Source organism: Amblyomma maculatum, chromosome 1, assembly GCF_055883805.1.
Source record: "Amblyomma maculatum isolate TAMU_Amacu chromosome 1, ASM5588380v1, whole genome shotgun sequence".
Taxonomy (NCBI): Eukaryota; Metazoa; Arthropoda; class Arachnida; order Ixodida; family Ixodidae; genus Amblyomma; species Amblyomma maculatum.
In genome coordinates, this window is record NC_139344.1 from 10,221,772 (window position 1) to 10,246,398 (window position 24,627).

The following is a 24,627-nucleotide window of genomic DNA, read 5'->3' on the forward strand; positions in this document are numbered from 1 at the left end:
GAATTTAACTGTTCCGAAAAGAACGCTCATAACCGCTAATAGCTTTCTATTGTTAGTTGCCTTGGATTGGAAGCTCAGTTTTTGTGCACTGAGGGATTCAATTGGGCTTTAAGTGTAAGGGGCATTTGCAACCAAGACAACGAATGCTTTGCGCAGAAAATATGTAATGTACCAACTCAATCCTATCTCAAAACAGAAAACTTATGAAATGAAAACGGGGCTTGGTTTAATGTTCTTTTTTTTCAACTGGGGGCACTGCACAGCCGGAGAGCGTTTGCCATAGGAGTGTTCATCGTGCTCTCCTTGTTGGGCTGCGCCATTTCTGCATGGACAGCGGCCGATCCCGATATTCCGCCGGTAGGGATGGCTCCTACTTTCACATTCAGGTGAGCACTTTAAGCTAAGTATTTTGGTTGTATGTATCAGAACTCTTTATTATTCTCGAGTAAACGAGGACCCACGCAGTGGCGTCCCAGGCAAAGCCTACAGAGACAGGATGCCTGAGAACGTTGTTGCTGTTGTTGTTTACCAAATAACATAAGAAGCATACCCTGATCGGCCACGAATTGAACAGCAGAGAAAGTTTTAGATGTATATTTACATGCCCGAAAAGAAAATATTTGGAAGGGTAAAGGAAAACAAACGAAAATGTGAAGTAAATGAAATAAAAATGAAAAACTCATCACGCACACGGGAAATTGACACTGGGATTTGTAGAACGAACAGTATTAAAACTAATTTAGCAATGCAAACGATTTGATTCCATCTGCGCTGCCTTATCCCACCCATAAACTTCTATTTTCACAGGTCTGGTTTAGAACTTTCTCCCGCCTGCGCATTTTGCTGTGAATAATAATTATTAGAACATATTTTATTGTTCTGCCGCCCCTTCACCACTTTGAGAAAACGGTTGTCTGGAAAAGCCATTGCAGCAGCTTGGAATCAGTTTAAGTAGCCCGATCTTATGACCATTTCGCGCCACCATTCATGGCCACAGCCACAGGTCCATTTTTACCGGCATGCAAAATTTCTTACTGAAATCAAGTCATGAGAACGTTCGAGCTCTGCCTTTGCATGAGCTGGCGCACTTCTTTTTCATCTGCGGTCGTGGTTGTCTGCAGCGCTTGTTACAATATTACCAGTTGAGAAACTTTCTATACAGTACATGCATAAAAACAAAAAGTTGGTACAAGTTGTCAAACTTTGCGTGCTTGCAGATAGTGGCGGCGCCCGCTTCTATTAAAGTAGATTGTAAAGGGAGCTGTATAAGGATGCAATGTCTATTGTGCGTCCATTGCAGCAACCTTCATCAAGATTGTCACAGCCCAGTGTCGAAGCGCAAACCTTAAGTGACCGTGCATGATGCATTTCTTTTCACTCGGTCATCATGAACAACACTGGATTTTTTCTTCCTTTTATATCCGCAATGGCTTGTCAGAAGGAACTCGCGTGTACACATGACAGCGCTGCTTTTAGCCAGTATCATAAAGCTCGACAACGACATGGAGTTTTTATTCTAACGCAACTAATTTACATGTCACTTTGTTGAGAACGTGTAGTAAGAAAATAACAGCAGCGCTGCCCTGTCAGTTCCGGAAGAGAAAGAAGAAAGACAGAGGAAGCCGCGGTAAAAAAAGAAGAAACAGTCCAAGCCGTTCAAGACACCCAAGTGCAAACACGCCACTGCACCTAGTGGTGTGCATAGGCCCCACCGACCCTTACAACGCTTTGAAGACACACAGGCAAGTAGACCGATAAACTGCTTGCAAGGTAAGGAACTGCGGCGAGTCTGCTCCATGTCACTTGAACCGTCGTCCAAAGGAGATCTGGCGATGATCCGTGCATATGCTTATTTGCTAGTCGCTTTTCCATTAACCGCCAGATATTTTTCATTATGTCAAAATGCGCTGTCTTGGGAGGCCATCGCAGCTCTTGTATGCAAAGGTCTTCAAGCAACTGCCGCACCCGTTTGGAGAAAAAAAAAAAAAGCAACAACGAGAAAACGCTGCTGAAGAGCGGACATTCGTGTTTGCATGAAAGGAAAAACAGTGACAAAGGAGCTAGACAACACGAACAAAGCAAGCGGATTCATTTTGCCAGTTTTATTGCCTCTTGTAAAATACAAAATCCCATGGAAACAATTGCCCTCTTCGAAAATTAAATGTGCGTGCTTCATAGTGTATTGCCAAAAAGAGCGGGAAAAGCTTTACATCCGAACAAGAAGCGTTAATACTTCAGGGAAGTCGAAAAGGGGGCTAATAAGCTGGCGGCGTATTCCTTTTTGCTGATCACCTTTTCCACGTCTCCGCATTTCTATATGCGCGTTGCTGCTAGATAGGAGCTATTTATCAGCGTAGCCTAGTTTCGCTGTTCACTCTACGCAGTTTTAATTCACAATTCTGTCGAAAAAGCAATTAATTTTCCGAGCACTATCTCGATGTCACATAACATCAGTTAAAACGTTGTGATACTTGCATGTGTGGATAGGAATTCTGTCGTGGTAATATAGGAAGCACCCATCACGAAATGGGCCACCCAGTATAAAAGGAATAAAGTAGGTATGTATATTAACTTCGCAGCAAGGAGATAGCAAGCAGTGTTCCCTCCGCCCTGATCAGTTGTCCGAGCCTTTGGTACGTGTGCAACTCCACACGTTATTGAAGCGTCGTCTTCTGGATGTCGCAGTCTGCGCTAACTGCGGTTCACACATGCAAAAAGAAAAAAAGATAGAAAATGATTCTAAAAATTTTCTGGCGAAAGCTGGGGTTCTATTTCTGAAAACCTGGCATTGTTAGAATCGAGTAAAAGAGCGCCATTTCTGTTAACTTTAGCATGCTCACTGAAAAACCTACGTGTTGAAGATTAGAGTGGTACACTTAAATGCACCCAGATTAAATGTCAACGATGAAGCAAAATGCCAATAACCGGACCATATTATGCATTTCGCTTGATAGGAGAACTGGCCATAATCACTGGCCAGATATATTCTTCGTCCTTGAGTGACTGCGGGTAAACAGGATGTCGAGATAAAATTCGGACGTCTCTTTGTCATGCACTTATCGAGCATCAACCGGTCTCCATACACGCCGCTGCTGGTCTCACTTCGTGCAAAATGTCGATTCATCAGAGAGCACAACTGCCCTCCAATCTATCGCTGTCCGAGCGACGTGGCCTGTGGCAAAGTCGAGTTAGAGTGTTTGTGATTTACAGTGAGTGGTGGCTTCCGACAAGCTCCACGACTGTAAAGTCCAGCTGACCGAAGCCTTTTCCTAATCGTTCAGAAAAAGACTGCCAGGAGATCCAGGTCTTCATGTATCTCGGCAACGGTAAAATGGAGCTGCTCAAGGCGGCGGCTATGATCAGCCGATCTTCCGCTTCAGTGAGGGCTGTTGGATGTCAGCTTCGCTGCGCTTCGCCAATTTCCTCTTATTCTAAGAATGCGTGCAGAATGCGGGTTACGGTCTCTATAGAGCACCCTATATTAACAGCAATATTTCGCGGGACCTTCCTTCCTGGACTAACGTCAGGGTTTTCATTCTTGTAGCGAAGCTGACACGCGACATGTCTTTATTAGTGTTAGTATGGGAGCGCACCTAATTTGTAACCCCTTTCATCGCCAGTCGCTATTATGGTGAACTATTTCACCACTTTTATTCGCTTGCTCATTGGCTTAGAACATTCAATAAACCGCCAGACAATTGTTCCCTCTATCTTCATAGTCATGCTGAGGCTGTCGCGAAACTGTCAAACAAGGAAAGAGATATAATCACTTCAATTTCGTCAGTCACGTACGGGACAATGCTGTATTAACAAAACAAAAATAAAAAAGAGGAGGGCAAGACAGAAAAATACATTTTTCTGGATCCTGACAGTTCGCTTAACACCCTAATACTAAAGAATGGAGACGGTCCGTATTCATCGCTATCAACCCATTCGTCAACCGCAGCGCCGCGCGTTGTCATTCCGGCGTTCCGTCACGTGTGCAAATCCTTTTTTTTTCTCTCGCGACGAAACGACTCTCAGAAAGGTGCAGACGCACAGTAGACTAACAGGTGGTCACTCCCTGAATCGAGGTCTTACTTAAGCAAAACCGGAATATTTCATATGCGATTTCAGACATTGCAACCTGCTGGCTAATTCATAATGAAACACGCAGCTGAACATGCGAAAATGCACAGAAGAGAGATAAACACACATAGACAAGGACGATGCTGCATATGTCTGTCACTTTTCTGTGCATTGTCGTCCGTTCAGCTGCGCGTTTCACCATGTCTGCAGACCAACTAGCTCAACATTCTACTGTATTATAGCTAATTTACAGCTCTTCTTTTTGTTACATGAAATGTTGATTTTATTGCTCTGTTCCAGCGCCCAGTATAAAGCAATGAGCTCTTTCTATATACGTCCTTCCTACCACGCTGTGAGCTACTTCAGTGGGTGCATTGCATTCTTCATCGCCGACGAACTCAGGAATTGGAAAATGTCAAGGGTGAGTGTTGCAGTACAGTACGATTTTGCCGCACACGTGCTCCCGATATCGCCAAGCTCTTTCTGATGCGAGTCCCTCCACTAGGAACGCACATGTTCTAAGAGCCTGCATGAAAACTCCACGAGTTTTAAAAACAATGCAATGCACTTTGCAGCGCCATGTTGCTGTACACGCAGCCTTTTTTGGCCGATTGTTATACACGAGTCTGGTTGAATTAAAAGAAAACAGTGACGTTGGTCAGGCCGCTAATTCCAGCCAATCTCTAGGTTCTTTACACCGTGACGATATCAGTTCAAAAAGAATTACAAAATTCGGCATACGGAAACTAGAGTTATTCGGTTTTTTAAATTCTAAATACAAGAAAAAAAGAGGAGCGCGTCTGAGCCGGTGTCAGAGGGAGCCCCTTTCCCATTTCGCTCGCCCAGCGTTCGACTTGGGTGGAACCTATAAGAAACGCAACTTTCTGCTGATGTATCGGAAGCTATCCACCATCGTTGCCTGTCCAACTCAGCCTTTAGCCGCGCATTTTCGCAGCGTCGTTGCCATGGTAACGACGCCGCTAAGCTGTACTATAAGGACCGGGCTTTCCCACCCACCGCCACTATCACCAGATGCTGTTCCACACCATATGCGTGGGTGTCGACAAGGTGGACCCGACGGTCAGCAAACTGCGTCACCGTTTTGGTGTTCTGCCGGTGTCCATCCCTGCTGCGGCCGCGGATCACACGAGCGCTACTTGTGCGAAAGTTGGAAAATGAGTGCGAAAGGTGGAGATGGAGGAATGGCGTATAGGAGCTAAGGCGAGGCCTACCCTGGACCTGTACAGGGCCAGCAAGGAGGTTATCTGCCGGGATCTACTATATGGCAACTCCCTGGGAAGTGGTGACCTGCTGGCGGAAGCCCGCGAGCTTGCTGCGGAATGCTGCGGACTCGGGTGTGGCGAGCGCGCTTAACGAGCGATGATGATGATGATGATGTTGGCTAGTTACTTTGTATCGGGTGGACACCAGGTTGGTGTCCCAGCCAAAAAAAGTAAATAAAACAATTGTCGAAAGACACAGCAGTTAAAAAGTTCACACTCAGCACTTCACCCGGTCACACCCCACGACTACACCTACCCACAAACACACCCCCACACCAGACCCAAACTTCATCACAGTTGGCGAGCTGCACCCCACCAGTCGGTGAACCTTCTCTTCGTCGCCGCAGCTGCTTTCAGCAATGCTTTGTCAACGGCCGCGCTTTCTCCGGCGGCGCCGTCTACTGCTGCGGGTGGGGTTGAGGGGAAACCGAGCGCCTTGTGGGAATGCGGCGCCCTCTATGACCGGCGTGTAAAGACGAGAGCAGCACAGGGCTATGTACTCCACCGATTCATCTTCAGTGCCGTACACCCTGCATAGAGTACACGATACTGCGGTATCGAAACGGCAAATGTCGTAGAATCGCACCGGGCCGATGCTCTGCTTGTGCTCTCGGTACAGCGCCAACGTGGACTTGGCTTCACCGGCACTGGCCCATCTGGCACCTTCAGCCTCCCCGACTCGCAGCCGCACTTCAGCAGCCCATTTGGATGGAGAGTCAGCCGCCACAGGGTGGGTGCAAACGCCAATCTTCGTCTAGAGTTGACGCACTCAAACACGCGCCTCGCCCAGCGCTCCGGTGGCAAGAGCAGGCGGCCGCGATAGGCCAACTTGCTGGCCGTCTCTTGTGCCTCGAAGGTGGACCAGCCTACCTCGCCCTGAATGGCTTCGATGGCAACGTGGCCATGGCAGCCAACGGCAATGCGCCCAACCTCGTACTGTCACCTCTCGAGCCAAACGCACTTACCAGCCGACAGGCAAACCACAGATTTGGCGAACGTCAGCGCCGGCACGTGTACCAACTTCCAGAGGCCGCGCACTTTCAAATAATGGCTCCAGCTTCGCAGGCACCGGCGGCTGACCGGTGAATTTATAGGCTGTTCAGGTGGTCAGATGGTGCCCTCCCAGCTTGACCTTGTCCTCGCCCGTGCGCTCACCAACCAGCTGGACGACCACCGTTTTCTTAATTCTGAACCGCAGCCGGAACACGGAGAATTCAGCGTGGCAGATATCGACGAGCCGCTGAAGGTCCCCCGCCGACTATGCCGTCACGACCAGGTCGTCAGCAAAAGCAAGTCCTGGCAGTCGGCAGCCCTCGTCGACTCTGCTTGTGCTCAGCCGCAGGCGAAATCCCAGGCTTCATGCAATCAGGGCCCGCTCCACGCTCGACACATACACAAGGCACAAGAGCGGCGACAGTGGGCAGCCCTGCCGAAGGCCCTTCGTCACTACTATGCGCTCTCAATGTACATCACCAAAGCGCACAGTGATGTAGTTCCGCCTGTAGAGGCGCCAAGTTGTCAAGACGAGTGTCTTTGGGAGACCGCGCGATAGCAGGCACGCAAACAAGGCTTCATGGGGCACGTTGTCCTACGCTTTCTCGATGTCCATGAAGCAGCACAGCGAGCGCCCCCTCCTTCCGCGCGATGCCTGCTCACTGCGTGATGACAAATAAGTTGTCATCCGACTGGTGGCCTGGCCGGCAGCCATTCTATAGCTCGGTGAGCACACTACAGCCGCTGTGTCACTCCTTTAGTACCCTGGCAGAGTCAGTACATGACACTCGTGACTGTAATCGGGTGATAGTCCGGCAGGCTTCCTGTCACTCTTCTATTCTTTGCAATGAGAACGACTCTCCCCGGCCGCCAGCCATCCGGGATCGGCGCTCCTTCGATAACAGCTGTCAAGAGGCCAGCGAGCTGTTCTCTTGACTCCGGGCCGAGGCTCTTCACCAAACGAGCCGGCACGTCATCAGGGCCTGGGGCTGTACGAGCGCTTATGCAGGTGAGAGCGCGCTCCATGGTCTTTCTGGAGACCTTCTACCACGGCTACATTTTTTCCGGAGTCCCGTAATCCAACTGCGAGGTCAGAGTCTCATTGTCAGGCTCCTCACACGCTACCGTTTCTCCATGCAAGGTTGCATAATATACCGCAAGGTACTTTTGCTGATTTCAGCTGATCGCCCTGTCGTCACATCAATGATTATGGGCATCGGGGGATCCCACCGGTCCATCGAATGCCCATAGCCCCAAAATTTGTGCGCTGCCGTCGCTCGTGCAGCGACCTCATGAGCCGAATGTTGTGTTCCGTGAGTTTCGCCTGCATTAGTGTTTGCACCTTGTGCTTTAGGTGCAAACAGCCTGCCCAAGTGGCCGCTATCCCGTCAGGAACACCTTCCTTAATGGTCATCCGGTGGTTGCCATTTGCCGTACGCCGCTCCCGCCATGCCGCTTCCAACTCTTGGTCCCACCACGGAATCTTGCTTCTGCGAGAACGTGAGTTTCACAAGCCATGTGGCTCAGAATCGTTGCATGTAACGCAGACATGTACTCGGCATAGGCCTTCGCCTCCCTTCTCCCCGGGGACTCCTCAAACTCATCGACCATTCACTCAGTCGCCTGGCATGGAAGATACGCGCCAGACCGATGCGGAGTGCGCAAGCTGGTTCCATCTTTCTTGCGGGAGCTGCCAAAGACGAGTCGTAGCCGGTTGCGATCGCTTCCGAGGCTGAAAAGACCGACCTTGTCGACTGCTATCTCCCGCAGTGCAAGCATAAGGCTAGACGAAACCAACACGTAATCAATAGCTGTGGAACTACCACGCGCGCACCATGTTGCCCACCCCTCACACCGTAGCTCAAGCTGTAAGGGGCATGTAGCCAGCTGCAGAAGTTGCCCATTAGCATCTGTTCGGCAGTCCAGCTCGCTAATGTGCCCATTGAAGTGTCCGAGGATTAGTACTTGCTTTCTGGCGGCTAGGCGACGTACATCCCGACGCACACAGTCCATCAGCTGCACATTCTCGGCCTGGTGTGGTGGAGACAAGTAGAGCAAGCACACTACAGAGGGATGCCCCATCACTTTGCCATCCACCCACAAGTGTTCCTTGCAGCCTTCCTCCACTCTTTGCCATTGAAGGTCCCGTCGCCGCAATATTCCGACTCCGCCTCTTCTACGACTGTGGGCATCCCTGTTGCACCCCGACCAGCACCACTCGGCATCGATGGGTGGTTCTTCCAAGTCTCTTAGGCGCGTTTTTACCACGCCGTACAATGGCATGTCCAAAGCGCGGTACAGCTCGGCCCATTTCTGCTCCAGTCAAGCGCTCTGTAAGTTCAGGAAGCCCACCGAAAAACACAGCCGCTCCTTTCTCCGCCGTTGGACGCGAGCCCGCTTGCGGCCTGTCACTGCACTGGTCGGGGCACCTGTTGCGCCATGTTGCGACGGACCATCTCGGCCACTATGTGGTAGAGGTCGCGGCCTATTCCGGCGTCCATTTGGTGGGCTTGATACCCGGACTGCTGGGTGAACGTCGGATAATACTGGTTCAGCAGCACACTCCGTCTCGGCCTGGATTCGTAAAACCGATGATCGAGCCACATTGGGATTGGCGGAAAAGGCAGCTGGGGTGCAGGTGGTGTCAGATAAGGTGGTCCGGCCCAATTGGTGGGCTGGACCCAGGGCGCCCGTCCCTGTGCGCACAGCTGCGGTGGTGAGGTAACCTTTCCGAGGGCCAGGAGAGTTCCCCGCTCTCCAAGGGCCCCCGTTGTCATCTGCTCGAGCCCGCACAGGCTTTCGGTGCTCATGCCAGCATGTTCTGCCAGATCAGAAACTTCACAACTTTATTACCTTAAAGACCCCACCTTGGGGGTATTACATAAGGGGTAGGAGTACAAACATTGATTGAATATGATTGCCTACATGATATTTATGAAGTGCATATTGAAGCTGTTAACAAAACGTGATGGGCATTTGCTTGCTCTGCGCCAAGGTCTGGTGCACCTGTAGACGATGCTCCATGCGGGTTTTCCGTGCTCCGCTCTCTCCGCCTAAAAAACGCTGCGCCAGCTCTACCAATTTGCTCGCCACTTGTCGAGCTGCTTAGCACGGTCCTCTGTCTGCTCGACACAGCTTGTGCCATCTGTGGAGCGCCGGCAGAAACGATAAGCAGCGTGATTTTGGGCTGTCCTGCGATTTTGCCTACCTCCGAGACCCGAAGGTTGTCAGCTGCCTTGGGATTTGAGCAGCCCGCGGGAGGGGAGACCACAAAGCGGCGTTGCGGCTTCTCGAATTATGGTGGCAACGGGGATCCCTTGCAACCTCGGCGGCGGTTGGCAGCTGTGTGAACTTTGTGACTGTGACCGTAAAGCTTAGACAGCGAATTAGCGGACTTTGTTTTTTCTTTTTGTCTCTGCTCTTTCTTTTAAATTTTTGTCTCCGTCACGCCAGAGGTCAGCGGCGACCCGCTACAAAGGGCAAAGCCACCAGCACCGTCATCACAGCAAGCAGACGCTCCACCACGCAATCGCGCTTGTTGACAACACCCATGAACACCGCATTTACCCGAGTTTACAGTCCCTATCTTTACAAGCACTTCAAGAACACACGCGGAACTAAAACACCTTTTATTTGTTTTCTGCGTAGTAAAACTTGAAGAACATTCGATAGTAAAATCTAAATTGCGTGCTGAACCAATCGGCGAACCAGGCCCAAGCGAGAAGGAAACGTCATATCCGTTAACTAACTTCGCCGTCGTGTGTCGCTCACATCAGTGCTAAAACGTTGACTATTGAAGCGGATTAAAATATTATGCGCTACGATTTCACCGTTATTATTGTGTTTTGAGGCATCGGGAAGGTGTAAAGAACCTAGAGGCCGGCATGGAATGTGTGGTCTGGAGAACATCACGGTGCCCCTTTAAGGTCCGAGCGCGCTTTTACGCTGTGATGGTCGGAACTTTTAACAGTATTATTGCGAACAATGGGCGACGCTGACGCTTCCGTTTCCCACAATGCGTCTCATTTGTACACCTTCGCACAAGCGATGGTCCTTGCTCTAATCCGCCTTTTCCACAAAATGTGGCTCCCTCTGGGAGTGGTTGAAACTTCGTCTGCTACTGGTTGAAAACGTCATTAGGAAACGCAGCCGCCAGCGAAATGGCGGTGTGTGCTCTTGACAGCTACCGTCATCTATCGCATACGCCTGTAACGTATATCAGCTACCTATGGCCTCCGAGATCAGCTCCGGCTGCACCGATCGCGTAGACCAAGCACTGCGCATGCGCTGCTGGGGTTGGTGGTTTGTTTTCAACCAGGGGAAAGGCGCGCATGCGCAGAGTGGCCTTGTGAAATAGGCGGATTCGACAGTTTTGAAATTTTTTTGTAGTGACAGCTGGATTGGCCCCGAACTTACGCTTTCGCTGTGGCGGTACCAAGGCGGTACTCCGAGGAGACACAGAGATCGACCTTGAGCCGTTGCCTAGCAACTGCCGCGCGCTCGCCGCGCCATCTCACATGACTTCACACCCTGCACCTCGCCGCGGAGCCGCCGTCGCTGTTTGGTATGACGGCACACCGTTTGCTCGTCGGTGCGCTCGCCTCCGCTCGCTTTGCCGGCTGTGTCGCTTGCAGGTAACATGCCGGAGGATTGAAAAGGAGAGTTTGCGTGCACCGTAACCACAGCTGAGGCAGTAGTATGGACGGCGACAAGTAAGTAGAAGGGGGCCTGGAATCGACATCGGAACGAGATGAAGAGGAAACGAATCGCCCAGGAAACAGAAGAACAGCGCGCCGATCAACTGGCTAAAGGCTTTAAACTGCCAGCGCGAGACGGGCACTTTTAGCGTCCGATGTCTTGACCGCTACCAGCAGCGACAGCCTTTAATGCAACAACAACACAGAAAGACAGCCAGACTAACTTGGGCTTGCAATTAAGATTAACCAAGGCTAACAAGCTATGCCTTAAGCTTTCGCTACGTTTATCCTAGCATAACTGAGCTAAGCCACTGCCAATTTTTTTCGCGTCTCCTTTTCTCATTCGATTATTTCGTAAATCTGTTTTCGCCATTCCTGCATTCCTGCATTTCCTCTTATCGTACATTCAAAGTTTCTGCTACATACCCTTTTTTTCTCTCTTTGCGCATTTGTGTAGTTCTGCACGCACGTATCTCTAACTTCCTTCTTTAAATATGTTCGCTCGCCTCCATCTCATAATGATAATTATTTTATTTAGTTTTGACATCGCTCCATATGAAATAGTTGTATAATAGAAAGGCTTCAAGAGAGCCATAAAATGCCAGCACTGCTTTCCAGGGAGGTGAAGAAATTCCTTCATTGCCCATAAGCCTGTACATGAATGTCTCAATTCCACAGCCACAGTTGCTTATGGTCGCCTAATAGACTGGCTCAACAAGGACTGCACGCACACGAATAGTTTAAAAGTTGTGACCTAATTTGTGAGTGGCGCAGAAAGCGTAAATTTAATTTATGTTGCTTCTCTATACCAACGGTTTTAAATTTATCCTCGTTCCCATGTTAGTACCTGCAGGCTGCAAGCATCTTTGACCTTGGTCAGCCAGCCGAAATGATCCTTGCATGTTCTGGGCAGCGCGCATTGGGAAAGCTGAGCTGCTTCTTGATGCTACATGCCGAGTAGCCTGCTTGAAACTAGTGGAAAAAAAAATGGTAGAAACCACGCTGGACACACGAGTCTTTTAGTACATATTTACGACGTGTACATGTTGGTATTTCTGTGCAGGGCACAGAATTGGCTGGCTGGTGCATAGCTGTCAGCAGCGTCCTCTGTGTCTCCTTCATGAAGATTCCCTGGCATAGAAGCCCGGATCCCACATCGCAAATCTTTAAACTGCTGGTAGCAGCCAGTGACCGCGTACTGTGGTCATTTTTCTTTGGCTGGATTACGTTTTCCTGCTACACCGGCAGAGGAGGTAAGCGGAATTGAAGTGCTTTTATTGTAGTGTTTACTCGAAACGCAAGGAAAACTTGAGGCAGATTAGCAATGAGATGGTTTCGGACAAAGTATACACCTCAAAAATCGCGCTTTCTCTGTCACCTATAACTGAAAAACAACCCAAAGCAAGGTGGAGGATTTGAATATAGCCTCATATATAGAACTCTTAGAATACGAGGAAAAGTTTAGCCACTAAATTAAAAAATTCTAGAGGGCACTTTGGCCACTAAGTGCGATGAGGCGAAAGCTATAATAGCGCGGTGGATCCACTACGGCACCTCCATCTCTCTCTCTTCTTTCACTCCCACCTTCCTCTCTTCCTTAGAGGAGGAAACTGGTTTTCCACTAACTAAGGCTCTGGAAACTCCAATTAAAACAAAATTACTAACTTTTCTTCAACAGACCACATGCACAGGATGCCCCGCAGGCAGATCGTGCTGAAATCATGAATTAGTGCGGCCGGTTCAAGCAGGAAGCTCGTAGCTAACCGATCAGCTATGGCGGAAGAGCACAACTGGCACTTTGTATCCATCGTCTTACTTGCAAAGCGCGCTACGGTAGACCCTGTTACGTCGATGGTGCGAAACTGAGTAAATAGCTAATTAGACTTAACGCCATACTTAATTGATGCTCTTGCCCTCAATGCCCCGTTAACGTCAGCCTGCAGATCCTCGAGAGGCGAATATTCGGAGGGGAACAGTAGTATAATAAAAAAAATAAAAACAATGCTTAGCGCATATTTTACTTTTGCTAGCGCTCTTTTTCGCATGCCCTGCGTTGTCGGCTTCAGCGTCGCGGTATCACTATAGGGCGTCTATTTGTAAAACCTAACAGACACCGCGCGACTACAGCGCCGCCTCATTGGCTCACTGACCATTATCTACACTTTTCAAATTTCTCGAAGCACACCGAGGCCATAGCCGACCATGGTATGGTGGCTAGAACGCGGCAGTGTGACGGGCGGCGTATCCGCGCCTTGTGAGAGGGAGGCGCGATCCGCGGTGAAATTTCCCGGCGCCGCAAGGGGCGCTGCAGCACACTGGTGTGTAGACACCCTACTGGTGTGCATGGACACGGCCGGTCTCGAGGGAGAGCGCGCGCTCTTTTCAATCGCCGCGGGAACAATGGGAACGTTTCTCCTTGAGTTACGCTCTCCGCCGCCGCAAGGGGCGCGACCTGCTCACTGTTCGCTCCGCGTCTGCTTCAGTGGCGGTGGGTGGCTTTTGCTTGGTTTCGCGCTGTTGCTAGCGAGTTTCGTGGTGAGTGCAGCCCGAAATGAAAGAACACAGAAGGTAGATGTAGATGCTGCAGCGGTATGTCGTCAACGTACTACGCACGTGAACGGATATAAAAAACACTGTCTTTCAGAAAACGTTCGACAAGCATGACATACATTGCAGCATGGTAGCTACTTTTGTCCATTTTAACATGAATTTTTCCCAAGAGTGTACAAGGGTAGGAATAAAAAAAAATCTGTGAGCAGTGATCACATCCAAGCTTCTTCAAGGCTAGCATGACAGCTACTCGTCTGCAACAGCAAAACCGTCTTTCAGCGCTAAATGCGAACCATCCATGTAGCACCGAAGATGAAAATAACTTTATAAAATGTAATGTAAATTGCAAAATGTTTGCATGATATGAAGTATTATTATAAGAGTCAAAGTAAACGTGGTAGGGTTGAGTTTTAAATGTTATTACAATTCATATATTAGCCAATGTGGGGTATTATAAACATTATATTAATTTTGCATATAAAAGTTGTTTCAATTAAATTTTTACATGATATTAAGCTTATTATGAAAACAATCAAAAATGGTTTGATATTCATGACACCCCTTGTGCTGGAAGCGGTAAAAAGAGGCCAATAAATGATGATGATACTCGATGCAGTGACTTAAATGAGTTCACCTGCTATATCGAAAGTATGCAAGAAACTTCTAAAGCGTTAAATAAGGACAGTCTCACTGAAGACTCATTCCAAGCCTTATATAGCGACCTATTGCGGCTCTCTTCGGGAAAGTAAGGTTAATGTGCGGAAGGGAGCGACATATGCTAGATGCGAGGGCCGTAACAGCTTACGGCACTTGACTATACATTCTCAAGACGAACGTTTCATCTGATAGCAAAATCAAGGCACCTTGCGTCCATTCCAAAAAACAAAAAAAGTAATTTCTGATATTCCGCAATGAGTAACCGAGGAACTGAAGGAAGTGATGGCATCTCCTACCATCCCATTTCCCACTGTCACATATTCCATTTTACCTTACGTCGATGGATACATTAAGTTAATCAACTTCGGATGAGACGCTTGCGCTATTCTTCTTAAAACTAGCGAAAGAAGCAGCCCCATGTAGTATACTCTTCTACGAGGACAATATTCTCGAGAATATTAACGAATTAAGAATATTAACGAGAGGCCAACTCGTTATGTGCATAAGCCGTGCAGGAAGATTTTGAGACTGACTTTTCTAGACGCAGGTCGCATTTTGATGAATTGATGAATATGTAGTGCAATGTGTAACTTTGAAGCCCAATTCTTTTATTGTTTGCCACTCTTTTCAATTCTGCTTAGCTGTTTATGCCCATTTCCTTGATTAAAAGTAGTCGCAAGACTACATATATATCTTCGGTCTTTCAACCGACTGATATGTTTTGAACGAAGCTAGAACAGCCCACTCCACTAGACAAGTGAAATTTTTACTATATGAGTAAATTTTTGTTCTTTACTCTGAATCTGAGAAGCGCCATGAATTTTCGCCGGTGCCTCTTCTGATATAAACGAAAACGCGGTAGCGGTTGACAGAATCTCCACCCAACAGTTCACCATGCACTCACGTCAGGTCGCGCTACACCTGCTTACAACATTGAAATACACATTGCATAGCGTGGTAAATCTATTTGTGTACAAAACGTAGGGGCAAAAAATGCTGAAGTGCAACCGCAGCTTCATTCGACCGTGCACGGTCGCACTGACGAAGGCGCGCGCGCGCATGAGCGGATTGTTGACTGTATTTTATTCCTCGTACACGATAAATGTTCGATGCTGATTACGGTCTTTGTATAAATCATAAGGGGCGAAATGTCAGGACCTACCGGTTGCAACTAACGCGGGCGAAGCTAAAAGCGAGCGCGCATTTCCCTTGCGCGTGAACGGCTGTAGCGGAGGAGCAGAAGTGGGGCGGTGGCGACCCCAGGGAGGCGCGGCGGGCTGTGGAAACAGACCCCATTGGAGAGGCCGTAAGAGAAGAGAAGCGCTCTTTCCCTCGAGACGGGCCGTGGCACGGAGAACCAGCCGCTGCTACAGTGCCTAGAATATACTGGTTAGTGTGACGAGCGCCCGCGCTTCCCTATGGGCGAGGATGGCGCTATTTGCAATGAAAGCCAATCGTTAGCGGCAGAGGGCGCTGCTTGTCAAGAGGGTGCCACCTGAGCAGACGACGCAGTTTTCTCTCTTCAGAATACGGCAATCTGTTGGTGTTGTGCATGCGTGTTAAACCTGCTTCTGCGCCTCTTTTGCTTTCACGAAGGTGCAGTAGTTTATTTACGGAGTAGGTGTTTGCTCATGCGAGTCGTTCCGCACTTCTACCTGCTCGGCGACGATTGCATCGGTTTTTTTTTTCCTCGTTTTGTGCGCGCGTTCTGTGCTCGCCTGTATCCCTTCTTTTTTTACTGTGTCGCCAGTGGTGAAGCGCGGTTCCCGATTGTTGTTTCCCCAGTGCCTCTAACTAAACTGCAGAGAAAAATGCCAAAGAGAAAGCGGTGGTGCACAGAGAAGACTTTCTTTTTTGGCAAACGGGGCTACCGCTAGAACAAGGAGCGTACGTATTACTGCGCTATCTGATGCTACGTAAGTACGCATTCTGTACAATGGGAACGAAGCATCGATAGAAATGACTGAAGGTAAACGGCAACTGCTTTTGTTGGCGAGAAACATTTTTAGAGCATGCACTTATATTCACAAGGATGCAAACCTGGGCGAGTCGGTAACGGTGCTCCATGGCAGTGTGTAGCGCAAAGAGTGTACACAGGCGCTACAGACAGCACCTGTGTTGTGTACCTTTTCTGTGTCCCTCGATTGTCATTTTGCGCTACACATATGTCATATGGATGCAGTTATATATTAGGCGCATGTTTCACCGTAAGCGCGGCATTGCCAACGAGCTTCATCGCGATTAACCGGCCGCGTCTCGTGCATATTGCGTATCTGAGAAAAAAAAAAAAAACTTCGTCAGCTTCTTCATTCAAAAGATGGTGACTTCGGCAAAACCTTGTGCAATCGCAGACCGCGATGTACCTTAATTAGCCGCTGTAAGTAAAGGTTCCTCGTTTGCGTTCTGCAGTTTTTTTTTTCTTTTTATTCAAATACCTCACGGGCTCCGATTGGAGTAATATGGGAGGTGGGTTACATAACTGGGGTGCGAAACAGAAGCATGTAGAAGATGGTTATTTTAACATCGTTATTTTCAAAACGTTAACATTATACCCTCCACACCTTGTGCCCAAGACGGCACCAAAAAGGAAGGAAAGAAACATATGCGAGCAGCAACCACCTCGTAAACGCCATAAGCGGGACGCAGGGACTGGACCCGGCGATTCGGGCTCGGAAATCAACGAGGGCTCCTGTTTTCTCGAAGCTGGCTTTCAAGACTGCAACGACTCCTCCGGCTCCAGTGAAGCGGGCATTGTGGGTGAACAGAGTGGCAGCCAGGCTACACTGCAGACACCTAACCACCACGGAGGCCGTCATTCGTTTGAGGACATTCTCATTCCGGTTACATGGATGCGGATACCTTCTGTGGATAACAGCCTAGCTTATGCTTAAGACCCAATAACTTTGAAAAGATGAAGGTTGACCTTGCATTCCAACTTTTTGGAGATGAGGTTATTAAAGGGCTTTTTTTGCAATGGCGGCATGTGGAGACTATATACACTCGGGTGCAACCAACAGAAGACTTCGTCACGCTAATCAATCGCCTGATACGAGTAATGACCTCCAGGATAACCAAGCGTGCACTTAAGCCGGGTAGCCCAGACATGCGTTTCTTGGAAGACTTTTTAGGATATCTGGACAAGTGGGAAGAACATGCCAGCATTGCCTTCCACTCGCATTGTCACCTTTGATTAAACATGCTGCCTTCGTTCTATTAAACCGAATCTGTGTTTCGTGACTTGTATTCTTTGAGTTTGAATTCCTCCAAACGCGAAAGCTCTCATGTGCGTTTACCGGGTTAGCGTGTGGCTCACGTACCGATTGAGCTTTCAAGTTCGAGCAATCTGCACAAAGCAATTCGATATTAACATTAGCATGTTAAAACGTTCTATCAATCCTAAGCTCCTGAAAGAGCTCTAAAACAAAGTATTAAACGTGAGCCAAAGCAACGCGCAGCTCCCTTTCCAACTCTCAGCAGCGCGGCGCAATGTGCGCGAGAAACCGGCTCGCACCCTCTCGCACCACAGCGCCGCTATGCGGCCGCCGGCGGCTTTCATTGCTCTCCGAGCCATCCCAGCCGGCGCGCTCGACACGCTAGCCAGTATATTCTAGGCACTATACCGCTGCCGCGCGATCGAGCGCAGCAGCGCGGGTGCGGGCGAGGTCTGGGACGCGTAGACTGCGCTTGTTTGCACGTGGACCGCGAACAATTCCAAGCCGGGAGTCGCACATCAACCACAGTTATTATCCTTTCGAGGTGCGAAGTGGATGATTTTGTGGTGATCCTGTGTCATGTAGTAGATAACGCTGTGCGCACTGTGGCGCAAAAGCGCGAACATGTTTAGTACCCGGGCACAGTAGCGGGTACAGAGCGCGCAAAGCCAAAGCCCCCTTTTCAGACCACCTAAGGACGCAGCTTAGAGCGAACTGGGGTTGCGAAATAACGTGCTGACAAAGAGCTGGCGACTAGTTGTGTCTCGTTTGCGAACGCATGGCATATGCTAAGTCAGGACAACTTTTTCGATAGAGAATACTCGGTGTATATCTTCACCCAAGACCTGAGCAGTTTCTCGTAACTATCATCTGCCCTAGTTTCTATAACCTAGCCCGTACACAGAAACAGAATATTCAAGCCCAACTTAATTGTTACGCTATGCCTTTGCTATCAACAAAAATAATATTTTAATACGCTGGGCATGTTTATATTTGAGGACATGCTGGGAGCATTGTGATGCTGGCTCTCTTATTCCGTTGTGCCTCAGTTCAGGCCACAATAATGTGGGCGGAACAAGTGATAGCTATCTTATCTCTGTCTCTGTATGATAGCTATCTTAGCGTGTCGTAGCGTGCTGAGAACTAATTTGCTAGTACGTCCCTTTTTTTTTTTTTTCCTGTGGACACTCAGTATATTTGCCGCGGCTGCAGCCGAACTCCAAAGCTCCCAGTCAGAGTTCCAAATTGTCCGCGCTCGTTATCCATGTTCACTTGCGCTATCAAGCTTTTAGTGAAAACCAAACGCGTACAGAGTTCATATTCTGATATGCGTTCAATTAAAGCCTGATTTCCTAAATTGCGTCGTTAAGCTTCATTTGCTCGCACTCATGGAGAAAAAATGCATCTTTTCATCTCCGATCTGCATACATTTCATCATGTTGGCATCGCGCATCAGAATAAAAAATCAAACGCCGACGCAAAATTCACGCGACGCACGTGCCTGGTGCCCTGTGCCGCCCCCTCCAACAGCCACGATGGCTGCACACCAGTTGCAAGTAGCGCCATCTATAGGTTTCATTGCTCCCCTGTGCGCCTCGCCGGCTCCCGCCCGTCACACTGCCCCCTTCTAGACAGCAAAGCATGGCTACAAACTTTGCTAAGTTGAGCACCGGGTTGCATGCACTTCTATGAAGCCAACATAGGGTTAATTAATTCTATTTTGAACCCAGTAAATACGACCCCTTCCCGGGCATTTCAGAGTAATCTTATTCATTCCGGTCCTGTAAATCGCCTGTAAATCGGCGTAATATCTAGAGGGGAAAAAAAAATGACTGAAAACAAAATACATCAGCACCGTGGTATTGGTAAGACGGATTCCGCATTTGATCTTCACCAACCTATTGTCAAAACAGCCCGGCACGACTGATATTCGTGATCAAATCGCCGGCTTACACTTTTCTATTTTCGTGTAGTGCTCACACACGTTCATATCGATTCTCGCAGGAGTCGTCAATCGCTTCCTGTCTTGGAATACATTCGTGCCACTGAGCAAGCTGTCATTCGGGGTCTACCTCATCCACTACCCTTTCATGAGCCTGGTGTTGCACGCTTCCAGGGAACGTCTTCATGCCAGCCACTTTAATCAGGCAATGTGTTTTTCACGTTCACAACTAGGCTATTTAAAAAAAGAGTCACCCAGCCTAAAAACTAATTTTATAGCCCCGCTCTTATTGCTTGCTTAGTTAGGCTTAAGCCTCTACTGGAAGTTCAAGGGGCGAATTGTGAGAGCTGCAATCGAGTATCAGTTTTGCTTTATTGCCAGATAATTTCCCTGCCTTGTCAGACCACCAGGAACGCCACAATGGCTGGCAGGACTTTATCGCTGAACATTGTTATACGCAACATGCTTTGATATTTCGGTCCCTGGTTCATTGGAGCAAACAACATGCTTCTTACTGCTCACAGAGGATATGTTTGCTTTACCAGAACGCATCTCAATATTGCAAGGTGCCTTTTTCTCTGTTTCCTTTCACGCTCAATTAAAAAGCTAGCACTCGACTGGTATTCCCAAAGGCGAGTTATGTGCGCGAGCGCTGTTAGCCATGAATTTACTGGTTTGTTGCAGTTTTATATTGCTGATCTTTGTAGTTCGTTGTTATAACGTCTTTAATCAAGGCCTCAAATCATTACAGCATTGTAGACAACATTATTTGGTCTTCATGTGGACACTCAAGCTCTGCCCTTAAGGGCATGACGCGGCAGCTTTAATGTTGTTAATTTTTTTTAATTTAATTTAATTGTAATTGTCTGTGGCCTCTCCTGGAATATCCTCGTTTGTGAGCCCGCACTTCGTTACTGGCCTAATCACCAATCTGTTAATGTTTACCACTGTTATCTCCTACATAGCCATTAACATACAGTCGCAAGCTACCACATTGTATGGAAAACCAACCGGCATGATATGAAGGCTTATTTTAACCGCACCCATACGAATAGGCCTGAATGGCGTAGGCATAGGAGGCGTGAATCGGGATATCCAAAGTGCTGGAGAAATCGATTCCCACCTCGAAGGCCCGAGTTGGCAGCTCTCGGGTCTGGGTGGTAGGACAGGGCTGCAGTGTTGAGGGAAGCTGCCTTTGGTCTTTTCACTAAGTGACGCTGGCCACCAAATTGCACACTGGGCAGCTGAACAGCTCCCCAGGTCTCTGATAAAAGGCAGAGGGTGGGTGGGAGGTTTGATTGCCTTTAGCAAGCTCATGCAATGTGGTATAGCGAGGCGTTCCCAGCAGTGTGGTCATGTGAGCTGGTATAGAGTATGCTAGAAATGATGTACTGCGCGATGTCTATATGGGCAACTGAAGTTGGCGCCAGTAGGTAGGCACAGCAGTTGAATACTGTAGCAAAATGACTTCAGTTCATTTCTTTTCTTGATAACTTCTAATTATATGAATTACTTTTCTGGCCCAGCAAAAGTAATTAACTCCTTTCGCCATTACTTTTACTAAAGGGCACCTTAGCACTTTGTGCAGGCAAAACAACGGATGCCTGGTAGGGTGCCTCAAAAGCAAGGTGGAAGCATGGTGCAGGCTCTTGTCAGCGTAAAGGATTAGAGAGAATAGACAGAAATAAGTAGAATTTGCGTCGAAACCGCCGAGGGGCCGCCGATCGGGCAGGTGGCGAAGGAAGGAGTTCAAAGATAGTCAGGATCGCCCAATGGCACTCCCTAATTTGCGTCGGCTGAGGGCAGAGTGGTGACTGGTTATACTAGTCTTCTCGGGGCGAACGAGGGTGAGAACAGGCACAAATGCCATGGCGCGAATATTACCGGACGGAAGCCGCCGAGGTCGATTCCCGGGGCCACCAGTGGCTTCGAGATGGTGGAGACAGCTCTGGCAGCAAAGGCGCTGAGTTCGCCACTAGTTTTTGTCTTGAGAGCAATGAAAATGACTAGCTTTCTATCATGCTTCTTTTTTTGTTAATTTACGGTGACTGTCTTACCTTTCTAATGAAGCATGCCATAATAAGAAGAGCGAATGAACAGTTGTCTGGGACGAAATTTGGCAGCAAGACGAAATAATGTGGGCGAGAGGGTGTGTAAAGAGTGGTTGCAATTTGGGTCATTCAGTTTTCTCTGGAAAGTAATTTGAGAGCAATTGCATTACTTTTCGAAAGTAATTGTAATGTAATATTATCAATTAGAATCTTGGTCTGCGCCAGTCCCGTCTCGTGTCTTCTTCCTGTATCCTGTTTCTTCGCGCTGTGTTTATTTCGGGATGCAATATTACTTTGGGGATTAGTAATCAGTAAAGTATTTAATTACTCTTCGGCGAATTTTTGGAGTGTAATTGGTGATTAATTTCATTCCTTTTCAAAAGTAATTTTGCCATGGCGTGCGTACACTCAAAGAGATGAGGAACTTTTTGTTCAGGACCTGCAGTAGTGAGAGAGGGCTCTTATTTGTCGGAAATGTGATAGTCACTGTAAAAGGGAGGGGTGATTATGCAGTATTTGGCGGTATGTTATGTTAGCTTATCGCCCCTTCTCCGAAAAACACAAAAACAGCTTTTAGTAGTCGCCTTCGTTCAACTGTAAGCAAAGAAATGAAGGTACTCAATTAAGCCAAACGCGCGAGACAGTGATCCGAGCTAGAATATGCAGTTCTATCGCTTCTTCACGTCACTGAAGGAATAAATATATAGAGGAGGTGCAGGGCGCACTGTGGTACTGGCGGCGGCGCGAGTTCCTAATCCCGCGTGGAAGTCAACGTAGCGAGACGGTGGCGCAAGCGGCACTTCAAGCGCACTAGACAGTAGGCTACTTAGAAGCACTAAAATAGGAGGACTAAAATATGTTCTAACCTGAACGCTATGAGGCACCATCTTCTGGATGAGCGGTCGCAAACATTTTTATCAGACTCATTAATACCAGAGTTTCAGCCATCAACATCAACCTAAAGTGGCATGCTCCTTTCCTTCTGTTTCCAAAGAGTTTGTCCTGACTGGACCTGCAGCCTCTCCAAGAAAAATTTGACCACCTCCGATTTTAGCCGGAGGCGTGAAGCCTTTGCAGCTGTTGTTTTTCCTGCTTTTTTTCTACCTGTGCATTTCCGGGATGCGGAGGCAGGGGGGACTCAGAGCTCTTGCGGCATGCTTGTTCGCCTTCCATCAGACTCCATTTTTGGCAGGTCATAGGCACATAATCACGTCATACATGGGTGACGTAGCCTAGATGTCATATACACGTAACTCATGGAGTGTTCTCTTTCTTTTGATTGAAATATGTATGCTGCTCAGTCAAGCGCGCGATGCGTGGGGATGTAGAAGTTTTGTGGTTTTTATGGATTTTAACGTCCCAAAGCGACTCGGGCTATGAGAGACGCCGTAGTGGAGGACTCCGGAAAGTTCGACTACGGGGGTTCTTTAACGTGCATTGACAAAGCACAGCACACAGGCGCATTGCTTTTCGCCGCCATCGAAAAGCGGCCACTTAGGCCGGTATTTGATCCCGCATCCTTTGGAGGAGTAGTCGAGCGCCGTAACCCCTGCGCCACCCCGACGGGGTGGAATGTAGAGTGTGCACCCATTCTGTGCATTCTTCCATTTTTTTTCCTTCAAGTTATTTGGCAGGGTGGCTAATATGCGAAGTGACGCAGGGTTTGTTAGTTTGCTTTCCTCGTTGTAACCACAACTAAGTACGTGCAAGCGTCTATTGACAGTATCCGGTGAAGCAATTATCTTGGTCACCTGCAGCACCTGCGCGTGAGTTATTTGCACACACGCGTGCCCATACGCCTCCAGTTTTGTCATGTCGGAAAAGAAATTTGCCAAGACTGAGAGCATCTTCTAAAGGCAGAGTAAACGTTGCCTTTGGAATTATGCTGTGAAATTGTTCAAGATATGACTTAGTTTACGAACGGACGATTTGCCGTTACTATAGCATTATAACATAACGGTCGTAACATAAGGCACAAATGGACTGACTGAGCCCAGTGCTCTAACGCGCAGCGCTCAGCAACAGACACATATTTAGGCCTCCCTCCGCTGTCGATCAGATCATAGCATCCCATCCCTCACTGCTAGGAGAAAAAAAGAAAGCAAGCTTGCATAATGCTCTTTGCTTTGCTCAAATGACGACAAGACTGCACTCCCCTTCCATTAAGCAAGTGCCGAAGGTGGCTCCAAGCCGTCACTCGTTTCAACCGCTTCGTCTGCGTTCGCCAGTCTGCCCGCCCCTCCGTTTCCCTTTGCGGGCAATGGAGTTGAGAAAAGGGTTGCATCCCCCTCTCACTCCCTCCCAAAAGAAGAGGAAGAAAAAAAAAACACTGGCAAGAGACGTACAGGGAATGTAGATACTCTCCATCACATGATTGCGTCTTGTGCCACTCTAACATCACATTATGAACAGCCTTGTCGTGGTGGTGCAGTGGTTAGGGCCCTCGACTACTGTGCTCTAAGATGCGGGATCGAATCCCGACCTCGGCGGCCGCTTTCCGCTGAAGGCGAAAAGCAAGACGCCCGTGTGATGCGCGATGTCAGTGTACGTTAAAGAACCCAAGGTGGTCGATCCTTCCGAGCCCTCCACAACGGCGTCTCTCATAATGGCCTGAGTCGTTCTCGAACTTTAAACCCCACAAACTAAACCAAACATAATCAACAGGTTCGGCACATATATAGGAGACTTATTTGTCTACCAAATTTCTCGCATATCAGCTGGGCCAGTACAAATCGTTTTTTCACGCGGACATTTTTCGTTCGCTTTCCTTCCAGGTGTCGTGGTTCTTTGCGATGCTCGCTTGGAGCCTGCTGTTGGCGTACGTGCTGTTCCTCATGTGCGAAGCTCCGACTGCTGCTTTGGACAAGATGGCATTCCGGGCGCTCAATAGAAAATGGCGAGGGGAGAGGGCGTCAAGACCGGACGCGGACGGTAAAGCTGCAGAGGGGAAACAAAAAGGCATCGACAGCTTTCGCTCTCTGCCCGACTCTGATCTGAGCTCAGCTAATCCTTTGCTCAGAAAGAATCGCTGAGGCTGACTGCACGTAGTGCGTGTATATAGAGAATTGACTGACGCCTCCTCATATATGCCTGCTTCCTCTCTTGCCCCTCTCCCACAAAACCACTGTATTTCATGGGCAGTCAAGCAGAGCCAAAGCTGCAATAAATATGCTG

At 48.5% G+C, this 24,627-nt stretch overlaps 1 protein-coding gene across 1 annotated transcript; it reads left to right on the plus strand.

Moving 5' to 3' along the window:
• Positions 1–334: 334 nt before the first annotated feature.
• Positions 335–24,627, plus strand: LOC146201630 (nose resistant to fluoxetine protein 6-like). The gene is made up of 5 exons (XM_084587717.1): positions 335–386; positions 4,369–4,489; positions 12,105–12,294; positions 19,465–19,607; positions 24,228–24,627. The coding sequence occupies exons 1-5, from the start codon at positions 364–366 to the stop codon at positions 24,483–24,485; spliced, it is 735 nt and encodes a 244-aa protein (XP_084443843.1). The 5' UTR covers positions 335–363; the 3' UTR covers positions 24,486–24,627.

Excerpts from the sequence above, each read along its gene's own strand:
- LOC146201630 (XM_084587717.1), top strand. The coding sequence starts at position 364 with ATGGCTCCTACTTTCACATTCAG. Across the intron at positions 4,490-12,104 it reads GGAATTGGAAAATGTCAAGG|GGCACAGAATTGGCTGGCTG; the intron begins GTGAGTGTTGCA and ends ATTTCTGTGCAG. Across the intron at positions 12,295-19,464 it reads CTGCTACACCGGCAGAGGAG|GAGTCGTCAATCGCTTCCTG; the intron begins GTAAGCGGAATT and ends CGATTCTCGCAG.